Genomic DNA, 23,401 nt, shown 5'->3' on the forward strand with positions numbered 1-23,401 from the left:
ATCCCCTCCAAACCCCCGTTCCTCCGACCCGCCAGGAGGGTCTTCGCCAGCCAGAAATCTGGCTTTGTCCTGCCTGCACACTGGAGCCCTGCTGTGTGCCACTCCTGAGAGCAGGCAGGTGCCCCAGCCCCACCCCAGAACCTGCAGGTGAGCTGTGCTCTGCAGGGCCGGCTGCGTTGAGTCTTCAAGGACAGGACAGGCCGGACGAACTTCAGGTCACAGTCCCGCTGTCATGGTGGTCTTTTGGCTACAAGTTGTGACCGTGACGACGGGTCATCTCCCATGTCTATCTCAGCCGACCTTGTGGGATGTGAGCAGGCTGTGCCTCAGTGTCCTCCCCTGTAAATCGGGCAGGCAGTGTGGGGCTCTGAGGCGGTTCCACACAGAAGTGCCGGGCCCTCATTCCCGGGCCCAGGAGGCTGGTCAGTGTGGGGGTCCTGAGGACTTCCTGGAGGAGTAGGCCTGTGGAAGGGAAGGGAAGGCGGTGGGTGGGGATCAGGCCAAGTTCCAGATGGGGGCAGGAGCAGGGGGATGGGAGAGAGAAGGGGTTTGGACTTGCAGGGCTGGGCTGGAGGGGCAGGTTCAGCCAGGGATTCGGGGTCCCAGCCACTCTGGGTGGGATGTGGCGGGGGCCACCTCTGCTGGCCTGGCAAGTGCCCTGGGTGCTGCTTCTCTGTCCCACCGCACCCCACCTAACAGGAGTGGTCCTGCCTGCAGCCTCTGCTCCCACTCTGTCCTGGGGCCTTGATCCTCCCCCCTTGGGGAGCTGGTTTCCCTGCCCGAGCAGGAAGCGGGTGGTGGGCATCCCCGTGGCAGGGGCTAGACTAGGCGACTGTGGCAGCTGGTGGGGCCCTGCAGCCAGGCCAGGGAGCAGAGCCCCGGGGGTGAGGGCTGGAGCCCCTGGCCGTGACTCGAGGGCGGCTGTTTCTGGGCTGGAATAATGGCTCCGTGGAGAGAAAGCCTCCTGCCAGCTCCCTCAGTGCTGTGCTGTGTCTGAGGGTGAGTCCGACCTCGCCCGCCACCAGCCTCCACCAGGCCTGGAGCAGACCCTGCCACCCCGGGACTGTGGCCCTCGGCGAGGGTGGGAGGCTTTGTGTTTGGTTGGGGAGGGGTCCCAGCATGCGCGGGGAGGGCTGGTGCACCTGGGGAGGACTCGGCCTGGGGTCTTGCTCCCTGGCTCCCAGGCAGGGGGCCCAGGCCTGGGCGATTCCTGCCCCCAGTCTGTTGAAGGCTAGGTTCCCCGAGCAGAGTACCCAGAGCATTTGCAGTGGCCATTTGGGCACTTGGAGGGGCTGACAGTGGTCCTGGGCCCACCTCCTGTCAGGGCTCCGAGCTGGTGTGGAGGTTTTGTGCTGGGGAGGGTGGGCCAGGCCACAGTGTGCAGTCGTGGGCTGCTGGGAAATGGGTGACGGGCATCTCGAGGACAGGGGCGTCGTGTGGTGCAGGACCCTGAGAGTGGGGTGGCCGTGGGCAGAGGAGACCGGCTCTGGACTCAGGTGTTGGGCTCTGCTCCTCGGAGGACCTGGCCCCTGGCCCTGACCCTTCCTGGCTTCAGCCTCAGTCTGGCGGCCCTCAGGTCAGGGCCTTTCTGGGTGATGTAAACCCCCACCGAGCCACAGCCCGCTGTGTCCCCCTCTGCCACAGAGGAGCTAGAGCTGTCCCTCGCTCTGCCTGCCTGCCCGGGGGGACAGTGTGGCCATGGCCCCTGCGTATCTACACATGGCTGTCCTCTAGTCTCCGCACCCTGGAGGAGCCTCCGTGGCCCCTGCTGCCTGGGACGGCAGCCGTGTGTGCCTGAGATGGAGTGGCATGGAGGGGACGGTGGCTTTGACTCTGGCCTTGGTCCCTCCTGGCGGGAGGTGGGTTAGGCAGGTGTGGCTGCTGCAGGTCCCCCTGGCTGGGCCCAGGTGGCTAGCAGGCAGCCTGGGAGAATGCAGCCCCCCCCAGAGCCCCCAGCCCTCTCCAGGGGCTGGCTGTGGGAGGATATCCATGTTGGTCCAGTGAGTCGTTTAATCACCAGGTTTGTCCCCGTCGCCTGCCACCCACAGAGCGCCTCTGTCTCTCTCCAGAATGGCTAGTCCAGCCTGGCCTGGCTCTGTGCACAGTGGGCTGTGGCCTCTCCCGGGGCCGGCTTCAGGGATGGGTGGTCTTTTAATGACATAATCACAGCAGGGTCACTGAGAAGCGGTCTCCCAGGCCTGGCGGGTAGGGGTGTCGTGAGCTCATCCCACTTCCTGGCATTGGTGAGTGGGCGGCTCAGGTGGCGGGACAGTGGTCCAGCAGCGACCGAGGCTCGGGAGTCTTCAGAGGAGGTTGAGGCCCCCTTGGCCCTGGGGCTGCCCCAGGCTCAGGTCCCCCTGGGCCTCAGCCTCTTCTCCAGGTGATCTGACTGGACAGTTCCCCCCCAGCTGTGCCTTGGCCTCGGCCACAGCATCCTGTCCATGGCCCTTGGGGCCAGCAACACTCCCTGGATGACAGGGCAGCCTGGGTGTGTGCCACTGGGACAGGCTCTTGTTCCATCTCACAGCTGGGCACACTGAGCCCCCTGCTGCCTGGGTGTCATGGTGCTGGGCTGGGGCTCGTGGGGGGGCGGAGGAGCCTGGAGAGTTGGGAGCACTGCGTGGCCAGGTCCTCGTGCTGGGTCCCGGCCCGTCCTGCCCTAACAGGTGACGTGGCTGCAGGGGCACTCTCTGGGAGTGTTTGGGGCAGAGGGGCCACACCCAGGCCTCTGGCCTCTGGCAGACCTTTTCCATGAAGCCCAGCCTCTGCCCACCCGCCAAGAAGCCGTGCTGCCGGATTTAGCAGCTCCCGCTGGCCAGGCTGAGGGAGAGCACTCTATTCTGAGCAGAGGAAAGGCTGGGCACGGCCTAGGGGCCCGGAGGCGGCCGGGCGCCGTGTGGAGATGCCTCGGCTACTCTCCCTGCCAGCTCTCAGACCCTCGAGGCTCAGGCTTCCTCTGTGGCAGAGTCCAGCCCCAGCCCCGGGCTTTAGAAGGCACAGTGGAGGACAGTGTCTGTCCCTGAGGTGCTGGTCAACACGGGGAAGCCTGCTGTCCCGGGGGGCCGAAGGACACTGACGTCACAGGGCACAGGCAGGCGGGCACCCAGGTCAGGGCAGGGTGGCTGGAAGGGCTAGGGAGGGGACGGAGGTGTGTGTCCTCCTCACCTGGAGTCGGCCCCTCAGGTGTGGCAATGGGCCCCTGCCCTCGGGAAGTCAGGAGTGTCCACGGCTCCTCCGAGGACCCCCAGCCACGTGTGAGCCCACCTGCTGGTCTGAGCCAGCGCTCTTTGGGCTCCACTGTGCGGCTCCAGCCAGAGGGGTGGCCTCTTCAGGCCCCCTGAGGTGCCTGGGCCGGCTGCTGAACCCCAGCAAGAGTGCCTCTGCAGGTTTGAGCCCCTGGAGGCCTGGGTCACCCCTTCACAGTGGGTGCTCACTGTAGAGGCCAGTGTCCTGGACAGCGGGGTCACTTCCCGCCCCTCACACTGGCTGTGCCAGGCAGGCAGCTTAGGGCTCAGCAGGGTGCAGCCCATGGCAGAGTGAGCGTGGAGGGGGCTGCCTGGTCCCAGGCCTGGGGATCCTCATCTGAGTGGACCCTGTCCTGCATCATGGCGGTGCCGTGAGGGGGCCTCGGGCAGCAGCCCCAGGCGAGATGAGCCCAGGCTGGTCTGCTGGAGGGTCTCAGCTGCCAGTAGAATTGGCCCCAGCCAGGGAAGACCAGGGGCTTCATCACCCGAACCCTGCTGTGTGCACCACAGAGGCCCCGAGTCCAGCTGTAGCAGACCCCAGAGGGCAGTCGCTGGGGGTGTCACCGAGGTCCCTGTAGTCCCAGCCCTTCGCCTTCCTTGAGTCCACCTTGGTGCCAGTCCTGGGCAGGGGACTCAGAGGGGTCCTGTGAAGGGACCAGTTCTGGGGCTGGGTGAGTCCTGTAGATGGGGATGGCTCTGCCCTGTGTGCCGTCCAGAGAGACTGGGCTTCAAGATGCGTTGTGGCAGGTCCTGCTCATATCTCTGACCCTCGGCCCTGGTGGGATGCTAGGTGTGAGGTTGGCACCAGCTTGCCAGCTGTCACAGGACAGCAACAGGTCCCAGGTGCCCCAGCTGCTGGTGTGGCATCCCTGGGTGATATGACACTAAATCCTGCCCAGGACCTGGGTGTGGGGGACGGCCTTTGCCATGTCTCTGTTTCCTCCCTGGGAAACAGGAGGCCATTGTGAGCATCAGAGGGGACGTAGTATGGAGCACGCTCAGTGAGCACTGAGTAGTGACTGAGCCCCAGCTGCTTCCCAGCTCTGCAGGCCCCGCCCTGAAGCTGAGGCCCCCACCCAGGTCTCTGGGCCTGCCTGCACCTGCTTGTGGCTGACCCTCAGGCAGGGCTGCCACCTCCAGCCACTATGGTTGGCCGGGGCTCACAGCCGCAGGATCCTTCCAGAAAGAAGATGCCAGTGATTTCCAGAATGGCCTGTGAGCTGCTCCTGTTGTTGGCCTTGGCCCGAGTTTGGCTGGCATCTCCTGTCCACTCTACCCAAGTAATGGCCACCCAGAGCTGTAGCTGTTCAGGGAGGCAAATTCCAGGCAGCCTGCTGACCGCTGGCTTTTAGGATTCTGGGGGCGCGTGCTGTGCTCTGGCCTCCAGCAGGATAATTAACGAGGAGCGGCGGGGAGGGAGCTGGCGTGCACGTCCCACTCTGCTCCTGGTCCTGGCTCCAGGCATTCCAGAGCAGGGCCTGGCCTTCGGTGCCCGGCTGCGCCCGGGTCTGTGCAACATCACGAGGAGAGGCCAGCTGATAACAACCTGGTACGGTGAGGGGTGGAGGTGGCAGCCAGGGGCCCGTGGCCTCCCAGATGGCCTCCAGCTGTTGCCAGCTGCAGGGGAGCTGCTGCCCAGGGGCGTCTCGTGGGAGCCAGGAGTAGCAGGGGAAGCTTGCCCCTCCACGGTATCCATAGAAGGGTCATTCGGCAGCCAACCTTCTGGCCAGAGGCCTCAGGAGGGAGGCCCGGTCTCCACGGAGTCTTCTGAAGACTCCCTGCCGGGTGTCAGGTTTCCATAATGCTGGCCCTGAGGCCAGGATGGAGTGACTGGACATTAGTGGGGCAGAGGGGATACAGCTTAGCATCCCTGTCCCCTCAATGGACGTGGCCATCTTGGTTTGGGGATCCTCAGGAGACCACAGTGCTTAGGCCTAGAGCAGAGAGACCTGGGCAGGTCACTCGGTTTAACCGGGCAGTTCAGAAGGCTCTCGGGCACTAGGTGCCTTGTGCTGAGCCCAAGAGAACTGTCCAGCGTGGGGTTCCATCCCAGGCCTGCCTGCTGACCTCTCCACTCCCTGGCGATGGCGGACTCGGCTGCAGAGGGCTGTTGTGAGCTTTCTGCTCACAACAGAAAGGGAAAGGGAAGGGCGAGGCCTGGCTGCAGACCTGCAGAGGACGATAGGACTGGACCTCAGTCCTTTCCACTGCGCTCAGCGGTGTGTCCCACGGACAGTCGCTTTCTTCACACAGGAGGAACCAGAAGCTTCCCTTTGTGCGCTGGCTCACAGCCTGGGGAGGTGAGCTCAGGGCAGGCAGGTCCCCTGACGCTGGCTGGGCCAAGAGGCCTGTTCCCAGCCCGATGCCAGCCAGTGGTGCCCAGGATCTCTAGCTCACGGTGGCCTTCTGCCTTTCTGGGGGAACCCTGGGTGCAAGACTGGGGTCAGTTGTGTCCATCTGGAGGTCTGGGCTGCTAATGCTCTGAGAACCTCCAAACGGGCAGCAGCTATGTGTGCCTCTGTCCCCAATCACACTGTCAAGGGGACAGGCAGGGGTGGCCTCTGCATCCCATTCTTGAGGGTTTTCACACCTGTGCCCTGTGCTGGCCTGCCCACCCCAGCCCTCTCCAGCTGCATGGCCCCTGGGTGGGGTCTCTGAGTACCCCTGGTGATGAGGGAACAGGATCTATAGCTCACGAGGCGGCAGGATGCAGGGTGAGACCCAGCCTGAGGGTGGAAGGACAGGCCAGCAAGGGCAGGTCTGGGCTGTGTCCCTCTGTCCTATGATGTGCACTGGCCACAGTCAGGGTTATGTTAGGATGAGTGTGGTGACATCCCCAAGGGCTAGAAGGGCTGTCCTGGGAGGGAGGGGAGACAGGCCGTGATGGAGCCAGACTGAGCACAGGGGGAGGGAGGTGTTCTGGTCCCTGTGTCCAGTGGGCAGCCTCTGAGCACCATCTTCAGGAGAGGGCTTGGGCGTGTGGTCCCTGTGGCCTGAGGGGCCAGGGCTGTTAGAGAGTTGGGGATAGCATCAGGGTGGCTGGGGACTGAGCCTGGACAGTGCTGTCCCCAGCAGCAGCAGGTGCCTGCCGAGCGCCACGTGAACACTGTCTTGGCACCTATTGGGGAGCCGTGGCCAGCCTGGCAGGCAGACAGAACGGAGCCACTCAGCTCCAGGCAGGTGAGAGAGGGGCCATCATCTGAGTGCCTGTGAAGTGGGGCTGCAGCCTCCTGGCCAGGCCTGGCCATCCCAGGGCAGTGTCCTCTCCCCACAGGTGGGCACTTCTGTCAAGGGGGCTGCCTAGACACGCAGCCACCACCGTCAGAGGGGCTCAGGGGGCTGTCTGGCCAAAGCCCCTCCTGGACTGTTGCCTACAGGGGCACATTTGCCTGAGGACCCTTGGAAGGCGAGGCCGCAGGGGACTGGGAAGATGCCCTGGGGCACAGGCCTGCAGAGCAGGAGGCACTGCCCATCTACTAAACCCAGTCCAACTGGGCTGTGTCCCAGGTGAGGCAGGTGTGGTCCACCATGGCTCTGTGCGCCATTGCCTCTCCATGTGGGGCGGCCCAGGCTGGTGCTCTTGGTGCCCTGCAGGGGCGGGGTGGGCAAGGCCAGGGGCTGCCCAGAACCTGAAAGCCACACAGCTTCCCCTCCTTGGGGCAGCCCAAGGTCGGGGCGCCCGGTGTCCCCGCAATTCCAAACCTTTCCCTTGGTGGCAGGGAGGGTTGAGAAGGGCCCCCTAGCAGCCGGGCCCAGCACAGGGCAGGTTTAGGGGCTCAGACCCCCTCCTGGGAGGGGCGCTTGCCCCTTGCCTTTGCCGCTTGCTGCGCCTGGTCCTCAGGGGCATTCCAGCCTCAGGTCCAGGGCAGGGTGTCGGCGCCCCCTGGTGGCAGTGAAATGCCACTGCAGGTGCTGAGTGTGTTCTTAGCTTGGGGACAGGGGACAGGGGTCTCCCTGCCAGCCTCCATTCCTGCATTTGTCACTCACTCCTGACACCATCTCTGTGACAGTTTGACATATGAGCACTGTGGGGACGCCTGACTTCCCATGCCCTAGGGGCGGCTGCAGAGGGGACCCCCAGGCAGAGGGTCCTGGATAAGAAGAGGGTGAGGTGGCCCTGGTGTTTATTTGTTCATCCATGTATCCATCCAGCCAGCCGTCCATTGCTGGACCCCACTGTGTGCCAGGCTCCATGCCGGGGATTGGCCACCAAGGCCAACGACCCCTGTCCTGTGGATCTGCACCTGGGGGGCTGCAGGAGACAGGTCAGGATCACAGCTGCGTGCTGGGAGGTACGCAGACCAGAACAGGTGGGGTGGTGTGGCAGGAGGAGCTGACGTTGGTCTGACTTTTGAAGGACCTGGGGCAGGTCCAGGTGGAGACACTGCAGCCTGGAGGGAGTGGCTGGCATGGTGGGAGGGCCAGTCACAAAGGACTGTGACCCACGAGGGCTGCAGAGTTCACTCTGCTGGATTGCTGGGAGCTGAGCTGGGGACACAGGGTCCAACATCTGCTTTAGGGGCTCCCTCTGGCTGCTGGAGGCCGAGGTGGAGGCAGGAGGCCCAGGGAAGAGGCCGTGGGCTGCCTGTGGGATAGTGGCTGGTAGCCAGAGAGACATTAGACTGGGACAGAGATGGAGCCTGGTGACGTGGAGGGGAAAGCTGGTGTCCATCGCTGAGCAGCTCTGCAGGGTGTGAGGAAGAGAGGGCTCTGGGGTGCTGGGGGCTCACGTGTCTGTCAGGCAGAAACATGCTGCCAGGAGCTCCCGAGTCCTATCTAGGAAGGGTCGGGCAAGGTCACAGCCTTCCCTTCCCAGAGGCAGATGGCTGGGCACAGAGCCTGCAGGGCCAACCTCACACCCTGTCTCAGTGTTCCCATCTGTAGAACGGGTGGGACCCGCTGACCCGCATGGTCCCTTGTTCTTACAACCTGAGCGTCAGCCTCACAGATCCTCTGTGGGGGGGCTCTTGGCATAAAGCAGAGAGGTTACACTCACACCCCAGTCACACTCAGAGTAGCCCCAGGTCTGCTGTCCATCCCTGCAGCCAGCATTCTCCCAGCGGATATTCGCTGGCCTTTCCTGGGCACCAGTCACAGCCGGGGACTTGACTCTGAGATGTGGCCTATTCTCAGGGACCTGCAGCTCAGTGGGGAGGCAGATGGGACCGGCCACCTGCAGAGGTGACACATAAGCAAGGCTAGGGGCAGCAGGGAGCTGAGCTGGTCAGAGAGGAAGATTTAAGAAGGGTTGCAGATGGGCGTCAGGCCAGGGGAGGGCAGAAGCCTTGGGGGGCCTGGGACTGCCTTTGGAGAGCTCCTCAGCCAGGACCTGGGCTGCAGGGACAGCCAGGACAATGTGCCAGCTCCTCACCCCCACTCTCACCATGGTCCTGCCCCTGAGTGGCCAGAAGGAGGCGATGCCACCTGGCTGTGTTCTGGACAGGGTGGGGAAGGTGCTTGGCTGGCCGGGGACTTAAGCACGCCCAACCCTTGATTCAAACCAGGGAGCCGTGAGCAGCGGCTGGCCAAGCCTGGGCAAGTGCTCTCCCCGCAGGGCGAGCTTCCAGCAGGGGCCCAGACCCTCCCTGTAGGGTTCCAGCGCAGCTGGAAAGGTGGTGGGGAAGTGCCTGTTGTCAGCTGGAGGGTGACACCTGTGTCGGACCCTCCTAAGCCTGGGGGACCCAAGCCAGTGCAGAAGTCAGTCCTGCAGCTGCAACCGAGAGGGACAGACAGGCAGGAGAGGCACAGAGGCAGCCGTGCACACTCAGGGGAGGGGCCCAGCGCCCGCCTGGCCGGGCCACCCAGCCCTGCTGGCGCTTGCTTGGCGCTGGCCCCCTGCGGCCGGGCCAGCTCTGCCAGGGAACTGGAAGGTCCCAGGACCTCGGCCACGTGGGGGAGTGAGACCTGGACATTTGGGGGAGCAGAGGAATGTTCTTGGCGTCCTCTGGGCCTTTTACATCTTGTCTTGTTTTCTGGGAAACAAACGGAAAAAAAAATCCCATTCCCACATTTTTGGAGGCTGTGTATAAACAGGCGGACCTGGGCCTGGGAGTGAGCAGAGAACAGGTCAGGAGAGCCCAGGCCGCCCTGGCCCCGCACACACTGCTCTGCGCCACGTCCCAAAGGTTCTGCTGCTGCCCAGGGCTCGAGGGTCTCATTTCCTGGGTGGCCACAGGGTGCGAGAGGGAGCGGGCTGTCCCCCGGAGTACCTGACTGAATGCAGGTGACCCCCGGCTCCTGGAGCCCCGTGCCTCCTCTCTAAGGGGCGTCGGTCTCTGCATGAACGAAACCTCCCTGTCCTCGGCACTTGGTGGCCTTTGCCCAGGACAGCAGCTGTCACTGCCTCATGCTGGGAATGGGGTGCTGGCTCCTGGGTGATCCCTCTGTCCATCGGATACCTTCAGTGACGTCTTTGCTCTGACAGCCCCGGGCCCGGCTGGGGACACTTTGTTTCCTGTCCTGACCCCATTGCCCATGGGCCCACTTCTGGGGTGTCTGGCCCCACCTGTCTTGGGTCCCACTCAGCTCTTGGCTGGACTGGAGGCCCCGGGTCTCCCTTGACCCCTGTGCCTGTGCAGAGTGTGACGGGCCCCGCCCTCCGCTGCCCCCCAAGGCCTGGATCAGAGCCTGTTTCCTCCTTCCACATCTTTTGGCCACAGCCAGTGGCGGCCTCCACCCGGCAGGACCACGCTGTCCTCTTGAGATGTCTTTCCCACCAGGCAGGGCCTTCCCTATGTAGCCACCCCTGCTGCAAACAGTGGACGCTGTAGGTGCCCAGAGCCGTCTCTGCTAGGGGCTGACTCCTGCCCTGCAGAATCCCTGGAGCACTGAGACTTTCAGGTGGACAGCTGGACAATCCTGGGAGTCCCGAGCAGCTGAGGCCTGTCTGACTGTCTCTGGAGCACACAGGTGCAGGCTGTCCCATTGTGAGGTTGGTTGCATACGCAGGGCGGTAGGGTCCAGGGGAAGGCCATGGTTTTGGAAGGACTTCTCTGCTGGTCGCAAGCACTGCCCTTGCAGGGCCACCCAGACCTCTCTGATGCAGAAGGGGTGGGAGGGGCCCTGGGTGCCCTGCACATGCCTCTGGGACAAGAGTAGGAGACTGTGAGGTTGTTCCTGCAGCTGCCACCAGGCGGCGATGGTGGGCTAGGACAGCCGGGGCACTGTGGGTAGGCCCCAGGTGCCCGAGTCTCTCCACAGTGCCAGAGGTCTGAAGGACATTGCGTCCCTTAGCAGACCCAGACCGCAGGACCCACCTCAGCTGCTCGCCAGCAGGAGGGTGAGCCAGTCGCTCTGCAGAGGGTCTTGGTGCTGCTTGTAGAGACCAGCGGTCTGCAGGTGTCCAAGCCCACGCGTCTGCTGTACCTACCTATGGAGCTGTTTCCTCCGAGTGCTCGCGAGGGACCCCCTCAGGAATCCTTCCCCGAGCTTCGCCCCGGTTCCCACCCAGTGGCCCTACTTCCTGGCTTCTTGTCCCCTCTGGAATTCTTCTTGTCCCTGCCGGGCATTCCTTGTGTGGGGCTGGGCATGTCATCGGCTCCGTGATGCTTGCTGTGGGAGTGAGTGTTGAGTGGCCCTGGTGGGTCCCGGTGGGCAGGGTCCGATGGGAATGAGGCTGGAATGTTCTGGATGCCTCCTGCTGACCCGGGGATCTAGGGCAAGCTGCGACTGGGGCAGCTTATACCCACGTGCTGGGTCATTTTTCCATTTTGAAGGTGACCCCTGGTTTTCTTTGGCTGTTGTAAGAAATCACCACAGACAATGGTTTGAAACAGCAGACTTCCAGAACTCCTACAGGTCTCCCTGGTCTCCTTGGCTTTAGAGGCGTGGTCCTCAGGGCCGGTTCCTCTGGGGGCCCCGGGGCAGGACTTTCCTGGCCTTCCCCAGCAGCCACACGTGTGGCGCATGCCCTGGCTAGTGGCCTTTCCTCCATCCCTGAAGCCTGCAGTCAGCAGCCGGTGAGCGTCTCTCTCGTGTCCTTGCCTCTTTCTGCCACTGACTTTCCCCCTGCGTGTGTCCACCATCCTTCTGTCGCTGCTAGAGACAGGGTCAGGAGGGGCAGTCACTGCACCTCGGCCCACACCGGGTTTCTGGGAGCAGCCTGTGGTCCCGGGTGCTCTTCACTGGGGGCTGCTCGCTGCTCTGCCGGTTTTGGATCACTAAACCCTGCTCCCTTGGTGTGGTCCAGTCAAGGTCAGGTTGTGTGGTCTGAGGGTTTCCCTACCTGGGGCCGTGGGCTGAGCTGCAGGGTGCTGGGTGCAGGTGCTGCACCTGCTGGACCTGCCCCTGAGCTCCACAGCAGGGCGCCGGGGGTGGATTTTCCCACCTCTCAAGCCCCCGCCCTGCAGGGAGGTAACTGCACTCTTAATCCTGACTGACCAACAGCCTGCACATGGCAGTCACCATAGGATGAGAGTGGCTTCTCTGCCCTAGGTGGCTCACAGGGGTCCTTGGGCCAAGATTGTGGGTTTCACCTAGGGCTCCAGGTTATCCAGCGCCACCCGGCTCCCTCACATCCAGAGGAGTCCACTGGGGGCTGTAGAAGCATCATGCGGACTCTTGGATGTCCCGTGGCCATGGCTGAAGTCTTCTGTGCCTGGGTCGTGGTGGCTGCGCCTGTGACAAGCAGAGCCCGGCCCCGGGGGCCTGCAGTCTGTCTGGCCACAGACCTGCTAGGCCACTCTGGTTCTGGGCTGGCTGGTGTCCTATCAATCCTGGGGGGAGGGTGAGACATAGCCAGTCATGGGGGGGCACTCAGAGTCCCCAAAGACCAGGCTGCCTGTGCCCAGGCCCTTCACTAGGTGGTGGAGGGACAGCTTTTGAATTGGGGCTTGATTTGGGTGATTTTTGCCCCAAGTTGGGAGGGCTCTACCTGGGTCATCCCTCACAGCTCAGTTCCTGGCCAGGGGCAGGGGTGGGTCTGCCTTGGGCTGTGGATTGGGTCCCTGCCTCACCTGGGAACCACAAAACTCAACCTTGGCCTGAAACCCCGGGAAGACGTCTGGCACAGGTGAGGCGGGGTCCTGGTCCCACTCTGCCCTGTGGGAGCCAGCGCGGTCCCGTAGGCCCAGCTCCCTGGGGTCTCCTGCAGGTACAGACAAGGACTAGGGGCCTTGGTTCCAGAAGCTGTCCCAGGCTGGCCCCGGGGCTGTGCTGCCCTGGGCTCTTGTTTTGATCTAGACAGATTAAACAGCCTGCTGAATGCGGTGCCTGGGGTTCCGCGTGGCCATTCTTATCTCCTCCCGAGGTGAGGAAATGAAGGCACAGAGGATGGGGAGCACCGTGCTCCTGGCAGCCTGGAGGCCCAGCCAGGGCAGAACCCATGCTGGCAGGACCCTACTCTGCGTGTGGGCACCTGGCTTCCAGCGGAGGTGGGGCACAGGTGAAGAGCGGGGGGGGGGGGTCCCTCAGCCTCAGGGGAATCAGCGCCAACTCTGGTGGGAGATGGCAGGCCACAGGAGGACGCGGGTCTCCTCTCCTCTAGGTGAGGCCTGGAGGGCGTGTTCAGAGACCAAGGGTCCAGGCTCTGTGCTCAACTCAGGGCACCGCCGCGTGGCGCCTCACCTGGAAGGCTGCTTCCTGCAGGCCGGCCACCGGTCCTGGGCCTTTTCAGTTGGGCCCTGGTGGCTTTGCCTTGGAAGGAGTTGGGAAAATGGGTGACCTCTGCCCTCTGCTGCCGCTTCCCTGGCCTCCTTGGTGAGGCCACCGGTGGGTCTTGGTCGACGTCTCTGCAGCCCCTAGAACCCGTGCCTGGAAAGAACTGGGCCTGAGTCCCTTCTGCCTCTCCCCTCCCAGGACAGGGGAGGGTGGGCGGAACGGACACTTTCTCTGCTCTGAAGAGGCTGGTAAAGGCCGAGATGCGGGGACCTGCAGCTTCTGAGCCAGTGGCCTAGGCTGCCACCACCCGGGCCATCAGCAAAGCATCTGTGTCCTGATCTTGCGACCATGACTCCCAGCTGTGTGGCGAAAACAGAGGATGGCCAGCCTGAGGGGCTTGAGATGGGGAGACGGTGTTGTCCAGAGGTCCTAAGAGCCATCATGGACATCCTCCTCAGAGAGGGAGATGTGACCCAGAGGAAAGGTGGTGGGACCCTGGAGGGAAAAGTTGGAGGGACTTCTCTACCGCAAAAGCAGGTCGGCTGTGGGGGAGGCCCGGAGGACCCTGCCCTGGGGCCTCTGGGGGAGCAGGGCCCCTGAGCGCGTCTTGATTTGTGCCCACTGATGTGAGTCTGGGCTTCCGGCTTCCAGAGCCCAGACAGATGATCCTGCTGCGTGAGCCTCCCGGGCGGCAGTGTTTTGTTACGGCAGCTGCAGGATGAGCCCCGCTGCAGCTCTGTCCCCAGCTCTCCCCTGGCACCCTGAGCTCACTGCTGCCCTGCAGCCTGGCCTGGGCAGGGTCCTCACCCTACCATTTCAGTGCCCTGCTGGCACTGTGCCAGGCAGCAGTGCTCCCCGCCCGGCCCACCCTGTGCTCCCGAGGCTGGCTGAGCCTCAGCGTCCCCCAAAGAGGCCTATGCACCCTTGGAGCCAAACACCTGCCCCCTAGCATGCAGGGTGCAGGGGAAGGGGTGACGGGCTTCCTGGGGTGGGGACGGGCCCTGAGCCTGTTCTGCCCGGGGTGCTGACCGGGCACGCCGGCCTGCAAAGCAAGCTCACACAGGGAGCCCCAATTGTCCCGTTGCCCCCGGAGGGAAGGAGGGGCCCACCCAGGCTGAGGCGGAACATTCCTGGGGAGGAACATTCCTGGGGAGGTAGACCAGGAGGCCCCAGTCACGCGTCCTGCGGGAGCCTCTGGAGGGTTGGCTGAGCGACGCTCGCGGGCACCTCGGCTCCTTTTCACAGCAGGTGAGGGGCTGCCCGCCGCTCCGGGGGTGGTTTTCCAGGCCCCCGTCCCAGGCTCTTGGTGAGCCCCTGTCGCCTGCAGCTCCTGGCCTGTCCTCGCTGGAGCCCTGTGCCGACTCTGGCCTGGCTGGTTTCTGCCAGCCTCCCTCCTGGCTGAGATCTAGGGAGCAGCCCTGGCCTGTCTGGGTGACACCTGGTTAGGAAGGGGGATTCTTGGCCTCGCGGGCAGGCAGGGCTTCATAAATCCTGGCTCCTGACAGGTAGCCTGAGGCCTCAGGTGGGCGGATGGATCAGGGACAGCATTTCCCAGACGCAGCAAGTCGAGGCTTGGCCGTGGCCCTTGCCTGGTGGGCTTGGTCAGCCCTCCTTGGGTGCTCCGCCTTGGTTCTGCTGCATGAACACCCCCCCCGACCCTGGGCTGCTCTTCTTTGTCACCAGATAGGGTGGTGGGCCGGCCGGGTGCCTCCTGACAACTCCCAGGAAGGGAGTCCCCACGTGCTCAGGGGTCCATCAGGGGCCCCAGGTCATCAGGTCACCCACAGTGGCCTGGTGAGAGGAGCCAGGGGCCAGCCTAGGCCCCAGGCAGGAAAGTCCAGCCAGCTGTGGGTCCTCTTGCTCAGGCCGGGAGGAGGGCCGAGGGAAGAGGTCAGGGAAGCGGGCAGCCTGGGAGGGCGGCCTGGGTCGGTGATGGGAAGCCTGGTCTGGGGCGGAGGGCTGGGCCTTCCCCGGTACCGTTGGCATGGGGCTGTGCTCTGAGGTCCGCAGCCCCCTGGCCCTGCGTGGCATTTGGGTTGGTCTGAGGGTGGCTGGGGTGGGGGCCTGCAGGTTTCCCTCGGGCCTGGCTGGCACCCATCCTTGGGCTGAGCCTGAGTGTGGAGGGCAGCTGGGCCTCTGCCTCTGCTCTGTTCCCCTCTGGGCCTGGGGAAGGGGCATCCCTGCCTGGTGGGGACTGCAGAGCCCACAGGCCTTGGGGGTGCCAAGCTCCTGGGGGGGAAGAGCTGCCGGGGGAGTGGCCCCTGTGGGTGGAGAAGGCTGCCTGGTCCCCTGGGCCACTTCGCAGGCCATGGCCACCCTGCCCAAGGGAGTCTCCAGGGTTTCTTTACGGGATTCCTCTGCCCTTTGGGGCTCAGTCCTAGCCTGCGGTCCCACTGCCCTCCTGGTGTCAGACTCAGCACCAGGAGCCTCGGTGCTCTGGCCCTCTGTGGGGCCTGGGTGTCTGCCCTCGTCCCCAGCGCCTGGAAAGCACAGAACATCTGCTGGCAGCCCAGGTGGCCCCGTGCTCAGGCTGAGTGGCCAGGCTTGGAGTCACAGAAGTAGGGGTCCCACGGAAGGAGCTGCAGACCCGTCCAGAGAAGGGTCCCTGACGGTGGCTGGCTCTCGGGACCCTGCCTTACAGGGAGTGGGAGGTGAGGCTGAGTCCCCAGCTCCCCGGCCTGGCCTCAGGAGAAGGCTTGTCTCCTGGTGGGAGCTGCAGCCTTTGGGGCTCTGGCCACGGCCCCTTCTAGTTCCCCGAGTGGCTCTCAGCCTGGCCTGCTGGACCCTGTGCCTGGGAGGGCTGCCTCCTGCCCTGAGGGAGGGGGGTACCAGGGGAGGGTGGGAGCCACTGTCCCCTATCCTGGGTGGGCCATGGTGATGCAGGTCCCTTGGAATTGGGGTGTCAAGTCAGCCAGCTGTGACACCTGATTCCCTGCCGGGGCACAGGGAAGGGGGGACTCTAGCTGGTCCCCTGATCCTTGCTGGCCTCTGTCCTGAGGGAACACTGCTCAGGGCAGAGACCCATGCAGAGTGCCCCACCCAGGGCCTGATCCCGCCTCTTGACTCCTGGGGACTCCCATGTCACACCTCTTCCAGGCCTGCCACTCCTGGTATCCTTCCCCTGGCGGTTCACCATGGCTGAGGGGGCCAGCCTCTTTCCTGTCCCCAGGGTCTGGACTGGCCCTGGCTGGCCCTGGCTGTTCATCCTGGCTGTTTGCCTTAGAGACGTCTCTGTCACCAGCACAGGGTGAGGGGTGTACCCCCAACAGGAGCCTTGTGGCATCTAACTGTGTGGAGGGGCTTGCAGGGCATGGCGGGCTTGAGTCTGGGGTCACTGCCAGGGGGGGTACTCCTGGTGGGGCTCCAGCCCTGCGACTGGGCAGTGGCTCTTTGAGGTGGGTCCTGCGGGCTCTTCCTCATCTGCCTCACCCCTGGGGGCTCCGAGGCTCACAAGTGCCTGCCAAGGCCATGGCGGGCCCCTCAAATCCCGGCCCCTTTTCATACCAGGTAGCTGACCTGAGGACCCTATCGTGGCACCTGCTTTGAGCGGACACCCTGACCTTGGGTAATGGGCTCCCCCTGCCCCCTCAGGATGCCCGTGGCTGCCGGGTTAGCTGAGGGCATGGTCTTGGGGGCCCTCTCCCAGGCTGCTGGCTGCTGGGTACTAATGACATTTGTGGAGTTGCTGCCTCTAAGCAAGGATCCCTGTGATGGGGCCAGAGCGGGCCTGGAGGGGTCTGGGCACCCCTCCCTCTGGACCAAGGCCCCTGGAGACGTGGAGTGTGGCTCTGTCTGAGGGCTGCTTTTGGTGGACACGGAGGTGAAAGTCACGGTGGCACGTGTGCTTTGGTGGTGTTTGGCACATCCTCTGGGCAGTGTCACTGTCCCCTCTGTCTACTCCCAGAGTGTTTGCATCATGCAGACCCCGCCCATCACCCTCACTCCCAGCCTGGGCCAGTGCTCACCGGGGACTCGTTCCTTCTGGACATTCGCTGAAGAGTCGTGCGGTGTGTGATCTTCCAGGCTTCGGGCACTTGGCGTGGTCTGAGGGATTCTCCGGGGAACATGCTGTGTGCTGGGGACAGGGGGCTCTGCCGGGGGCTGAGTGTGCCTTCAGGGAGGCGGAGGTGAGGGAGCGCCTAGAGGCAGCTGGCGAGGGCAGCTCCAGGGTCTTTGGGCAGGAACCCTTGGCCACAGGATGAACAAGGCCAGACCAGCCTGAGGTCTGGGAGGGTCGTCACTGGGCAGCGGGCCTGTGCGGGCCTCTGCTGTGCTTGTTATCCGGTCCTCTCCATCACCACCCCTAGCTGTGTGTTTTAGGGCTTGACACAAGCAACTCCATTTTGTTGGAGTTAAGCCAAAGAAGATGGAAATCTTGCCCTCAGGGGGCTCATGTTCTGGGGGGATCAGGCGATGGACAGACCGCGTGCATAGGTGCTCCGGGGGGAAGGATGGGTCTCCACAGGTGTGTGGGGTTGGGGTGCAGGTGGCAAACCCCACTGAGCAGGGAACTCTGAACCTGAAGTGCAGTGTGGGTCCTTCCGTGACCGAGCCCCGCGCATGCCCGCTCTCCCTCTCTGTCCCTTCCCCGTGCCCTGATGGCAGCTTGGCTTCCTTCTGTGTCCCCACCCTACCAGCCCAGTGCTGGCTCTGCCTGCTCCCTGGCCCCCAGCGTGGGCTGAGGACTGCCACTTCCTGGGGTGGGGCTCCGGGAAGACTGTTCTGGCTCCTGTCCTGGAGGATTTCCTGTGGCCCCACGGCACCAGCCCATCCCTGCCCTGGGGCTTGCATGCACATCTGGGCACATCACCCAGAGCAGAGTCACAGGGCTGCGGGCTCTCAGAGCAGGGCTTAGCCCATCCCAGGAGTGGGGTGCCCAGCCTGGATACGCCCAGGCAGGGGAAGAGGGGGACCCCAGCAGCTCTGACGGTGACAGGGCAGAAGGTTTCATCCTGAGTACCAGGCCTGTGGCCCCAACGGTGCTGTGCCAGGCTGAGGACTTCTCCTGTGGGTGAGGGGAACCCTGAGGCTGTGGCCTGCAGCCTCTCACCCTGGTGCCCCCCAGGATCGTGGCAGGGCCCCGTGAGGTTGTCCTGCCTGATGGAGTTGCCTAGTGCTCCTGTGGCCTGCAGGAGCCCAGCCGTGCCAGCACTGTGAGATGACTTTCGTGGTCCCTGACCTCGCCCACCTGGCCACTTGCCTTCTGTGGCTGCCTGAATGTCAGGACAGGCCCCTCCCGGGCTGCTGGGCTGGCCTCTGGGCTGCCTCCCCAGGCGGGGCCCTAGAGCCCTCCCTGAGCTTCCGGCTCTGACCTCTGTGCAGCAGCTCTGACCTCTGTCTCGCCCTGCGGAACTCTCTAGGAATTCCCACTGTTAACCTCTGAGGCTGGGCTGACGGCTTGTCTCAGCCACCAGAGTCTGCTGCCTGCTGTCTGGGCCACAGCTTTTCTCGCGGGATTGTGACCATCCCTGAGACCCTTAGCCCAGCCAGGGGGCTGCCAGGGACCCTTTTGAGGAGGTGCAGAGAGAGATGCCAGGCCCAGAGGGGAGCCTGGGGCTGGGTCAGGCCTGGGACCCAGCTGGTACCCAGCTCCGTGAGCTTCTCGTGTGTGTCCAGGAGGGGTCTGGCTCACCCCCCAGCAGCAGCACATGCCTGGCCATCTGGTCATCTGGCCATCTGTGCTTGGGGCGAGTCAGGATCCCCACTTGCTCTGAGCCCCGCTCCAGGTTGTTTCCCATATAGCCAGGGGGAACCGGGGACTCTGGCATCTAGAGGTGGGCGGGCAGGAGTACCTGGACCTTGTGTTGGGCAGGTCTACACAGGTGTGAGGTCTACACAGGTGTGAAGTGTCCTAGGGACACCTGACTTTCCCTGAGAGCAGCCTTGGTCCCCCGGCCCCTGACTGGCTGAGTCAGAGGTGTGGGGAGGCAGTGGTGCTGCCCCTGCCCAGGACTGAGTCCCTGGCTCCCTGCGGCCAGGTGCCTGCTGCGGAGGCTCTGCCCACCTCTGCACCTGCACGGGCAGGAAGAGTGGGGCTTCTGCCGCAGGCGGCCGGGCTGTGTGTCACGGCTTTTGGCCTGCCCCAGGTCTGACCCAAGGCCCTGTGAGTCTAACTGACCCATGAGGGGAGTCTGGGCCTGGAGCTCTCATGATGGGTCCCAGGCAGCTGTGAGGGTGACTGTGGGGGACCCCTCCTGGCCTCCGAGATGAGGGCAGCTTGGTTGCCCTGGAGAACCTGAAGCTGCAGCCGACAGCTTGAGCAGACCCCCAGGCTGCTTTCTGGGTTCAGACCCCGTGTGGCTGCTCTTATGGGACAGACCTCCTCTGCCCAGCTGCCCAGATGGCATCTGCAAACACGTTGCATCCGAGTATGTTCCCTGTTGGGCAGCGTGGCTCAGGCTGCACCGTCGGTGCCCCATGAGGCCTGCCTCGCTGGACAACGTGCTCCGAGGCCCGGGGACCCTGAGCTTCTTTGGCTTCTCTCCTTGCAGATGTGGACGAGTGTACCAGTGCCAACGGGGGCTGTGAGGGCCTGTGCTGCAACACGGTGGGCGGCTTCTACTGCCGCTGCCCCCCTGGCCACCAGCTGCGGGGTGACGGCAAGACTTGCCAAGGTAGGGAGGACTCGTCCCACCGCCACCCCAGCTACCACGTTCCTGCCCCACCTCACCCGCGAGGCTCCGCCTTCCCAGCCCCAGACTGTTCTGGTGGGGGGGACTTGAGGTCCTTGGGGTACCCAGACTCTCAGGGTGTTCCTTACCCCCATGTGCACCTCACAGTCTAATCTCCACCCCCAAACTGCCTCAGGGGACTCAGAACCTGATGTTGGCGGGAGGCACCCTGGGGCTGTGCAGGGGGAGGGAGGGGCTGCACAGGGAGCCACAGGCCCAGCTGTGTTGGGAGGCACGGTGGGCGCCTTGCCGGGCAAGGATCTCAGAGGCCCAGGGCGGAAGTGCTCGCCAGCACTGGGCGGCCCCTGCAACCCCACCCCACCAGCGCTGGCAATCTGTCAGTAAGATCAAGACCAGACAGAAAGATCCCTGAGAGACAGCGGCCCTTGAGGATGGAGGCAGGGAGAGGGGCCCCAAGCTCCCGCTCCCCGCCTGCCGCTCCCTCCGTGGCCTGCTCTAGCTAGACCCTGGGATGCATGGGGCAGCTTGGCCCTCGCAGAGGGTCTCTGAGCACAGGTCAGCGGGCCCCAGCCCTGCTCTCCCCGGCAGGCTGGTCTCGAGAACATCCTCAGCTGAGCTCCACACTGTCTCCAGCTGTGCTCCCGCAAGCTGCCTGTCCAAGGGTGGAGGCCAGGCTGATGGACTGGGGGTCGGGGGAGACAGGAGAGGAGGAGGGGAGACAGGAGAGGCTGCCTTCTGGGATGTTCTGGGAACGTGGACTTCTGGGTGCTCCCAGGGCTGGGGAAGGGGAGAAGCTGCTGTGACCTCCCTGCTCACACTCCAGCCCTGGGGACCCGCTGGGCCTTGGGGGAACCCAGGGTTCTGGACTCAGTGAGGAAAGGAGATGGCCTCAGCCATGCATTCTTCACCAGCTCCCAGAAACCCACCTGCCCCGGCCTGTGTCTTGGTTTCCCCTTCTTGAAATGGACTCCATTGGGGTGACATTAAAGCCCCCAAGGTCCAAACCTCAGGATAGGGGAGTGCTGGTGGAGTTGTCAAGGAGCATCTGCCCCCAAATCCAGTGTGAGGAGGGGTTGCCTGGCTGCCGTGCCCCAAGTTTGGCTTGTCCACCTGGCGCCCCTGCATGTAGCAGGTCTGAAGGGAGCTACAGCCCTGGGTGGGAGGTTCTGGGACAGGTGGGAGGCGGGAGGGGGGTGGGGCTCAGGATGGTGCTTGTGTTTCTCCACCTGGACTGACCAGGCAGCCCGCCCCTCCGGGATGACGTCCTCCTGGGGAGACTGCCTGTCCCCGAATCTCCCAGAGTTTCTCCCCCTCTCTGGGCTTAGGGCGAAACCCTTGCCTGGCCTCTGGCATTGTGGGTGTCTCATGATTTGAGCGGATTTCACACCCACCCTGGGAGCAGCCCTCCCCTCCTCGCCTGGTGTTGCCTGGCAGGCCTGGGCCAGGGGCTGGGAGTCACTGTTGGGCAGCACCCAGGACCCCAGTGGGCATGGACTCCTCTGGTGTGACTGACGGACACTTTGTGGGGTCAGGGATAACCAGTTCCCATCGGCCAGGGGGCTGGGCAATTTCCTACACCTGCCAGGGGCCTCAAATACTCCCTTTGATGTGGTAAGAGCCTGGCCCTGGGTGGGCTCCTCCCGGCTCTGCAGTGAACTGGGAAGTGTCAGTCCTGCTCCACTGCCGCCTCCCAGCTGGGGGTGGATCGGGCCCTGGCCCTGCAGCCTCCCAGGTCCTGCTGGCCTGGTTCCCCTAGGGCCTGCTCACTGCACCTGGGCCGAGGGGCTCTGACACCTGGATTCTTGATGGTGCCCAGAAAGCTAGACTGGGGCTGAGCCAGGCTGGGGCAGGGGTTGCCCAAGGTGTCCTCATACCCTTGGTGAGAAGCCAGGCAGAGCATGAGACGGAGGCCCTGCGGGAGAGTGAGAGGGCCTGGACCCTGGGAAGCTCCACTCTGCAGGTCAGGTTCCTGGCTGGCTCCAGAGCTGGGGGCATGCCAGTCCCTGGGTGTCCAGCCAGCTTCTGGCCTGGCCCACCGATCCTTCCCTGCAGTCGGTGCCTGTCACAGGCAGATGCTTGGGCTCTTGCTGTCTCCCAGGTGTGGCAGTTACTGGGCTGCTGTCTAGGGTCCCTCCTGGGAAGAGCTCCTGGCCTGGCCTCAGCTGGCCCATCACAGTGGGTGGAGGGGCCTCAGACCCTACACAGGGACCTCGCTCTGGGCTTGAGAGTCCATGTCAAGGATGAAGATGGTTCCCAGGGGCCAGGGCCTGCCTGTCCCGAGCTGGGCTCCAGGCTCCAGGAGGCTGTTCTGCAGGGCTGAGGTGGTGAACCTGTGCCTCTGCCTTCCCTGATTCTCTGGGTGGGTTCCTGGGCAGGTGTGTTGAGGCCTGGGAAAGGGGGTCCCGAGGGCCTGTGTCTGTTTCCTGATTCTGCGAGGCGGGTGGAGATGAGGCTGTCCTAGAACAGAGCTGTTCCTGTGGTGGGTAGGCTTCCCCAGACCCTACTCTCAGAAGCTGGGGGATTGTGACCTGCTCTGGGGCTGCTGTCAGATGTGGTTGGCTATGGCTTTAGCTCCACCAGGGCTGAGCGCAGTGTCAGCAAGCAGATCCACCCTGGCTTCTGCCTGAGCTGCTCAGGAGGTCTCCGTGTCTCTGTTGGGGGTCCCTAAGGATAGGCCGGGTTCTCGCCAACCCGCAGAGTTCGCTGGAGGCCGGGTCGTGGACCAGGTGGTCAGGGGCCCAGGTGGGAGGCTGCTTGGTGTCTCAGCCAGGGATCTGGCCTCAGACCCCACACTGGCCTCCCACCCCCACAGCTGCCCCTTGCCTGGCCCCAGTCCCCCGAGAGTCTGCTGCCCCAGCTCTGCGTGTTTGGGATGGCTGTGGCTCCGAGTCACCATGTGGCTGAGGGGGCCCTGCTGAGAGCCAAGAGCCTGCTGTTTTCTCTGTCCCCCTGCCAGCCTCCCTCCCCTGAAATTGCAGCTCTGGAGAGCAAGTGCGAAAGAGGCTCGGGGACGGCCGCTGCATGTGTGAGGGCAGGCCCTGGGAAACCAAGACGTCTCCAGAGGGGCTCAGCTCTGCCTGCTCACACGTAGGGCGGTGTGCACGAGTTGATGGCGGGGCCCAGAAACTGCTCAGCGTGATGAATTGACTCTGTAAACCCCGAGTGCTGGCACGGCAGCCTGGGTGTCTGGGTCCTCGCCCGGAACCCTCTCCAGGCCATGTGTCATGTTCTAGGAGACCATCCTGGAGCCAGAGTGAGTTCACTTGGCTGGACTGGGTGACCTGAGTGGGCGCATCTCCCAGCTAGGTGGACGCCAGCTGTGGCTTCCGCTTCCTGGGCAGGGTGTGGCCTCTGACACGTGCCAGCCCTTATGAGCAGATGGACTCTGGCTGGCACCTGAGAGGACAGGCAGGCTCTGGGGAGAAACGTAGGCTCTGCTGTGAAGGTCCTTTCTGGATTGTCCCAGGGCCAGAGTGGCTTTGGCTTCCTGTTTAAGTCCCTCTAGAAAGACCACCCCAGGGGTAGGCTGAGTTTGAGGCTCTACATCGGTCCTCACCATGTGGCCTTGGGTGAATAACTCCACTGCTCTGAACCTCAGTCTCCGTCTGTAAAGTAGGACAAACGATGCTGTCACCTCTTGGTGCTCCAGAGGATTTGGAGGAACTTCCCTGAGGCCTGTGGTCCTGCGCCTGCTGGTGGCGATACTCCCTGGAGTGGGCAGTAGGTGGACAGAAGAGCTGCCCCTCCTGAGTCAGGCCCCCCACCAGCCTTGGCATTCCCTTGGCTGAGACTCTTGGGAGCAGGATCCTCCAGGGACCTTGATCCCACACAGGGGTGGTCAGCACCCTCCCTGGGGTGCAGGGGACCCCAGCAGGTCTCTGGGCAAGCCCCAGGCCCTCGGGCTCCCTCAGGTCACTCCCTCCCCCG

At 64.0% G+C, this 23,401-nt stretch overlaps 1 protein-coding gene across 1 annotated transcript in view; it reads left to right on the top strand.

The window, feature by feature from the left end:
- Nucleotides 1-23,401, top strand: part of Megf6 (multiple EGF like domains 6) — a 97,080-nt gene that overhangs the window by 26,461 nt on the left and 47,218 nt on the right. Inside the window, exon 4 of the mRNA XM_076862675.2 lies at nt 19,334-19,456. Coding sequence (XP_076718790.2) covers nt 19,334-19,456 — 123 coding nt within the window. The remainder of the gene's footprint in view (nt 1-19,333; nt 19,457-23,401) is intronic.

Source organism: Callospermophilus lateralis, chromosome 7 (assembly GCF_048772815.1).
Source record: "Callospermophilus lateralis isolate mCalLat2 chromosome 7, mCalLat2.hap1, whole genome shotgun sequence".
Taxonomy (NCBI): domain Eukaryota; kingdom Metazoa; phylum Chordata; class Mammalia; order Rodentia; family Sciuridae; genus Callospermophilus; species Callospermophilus lateralis.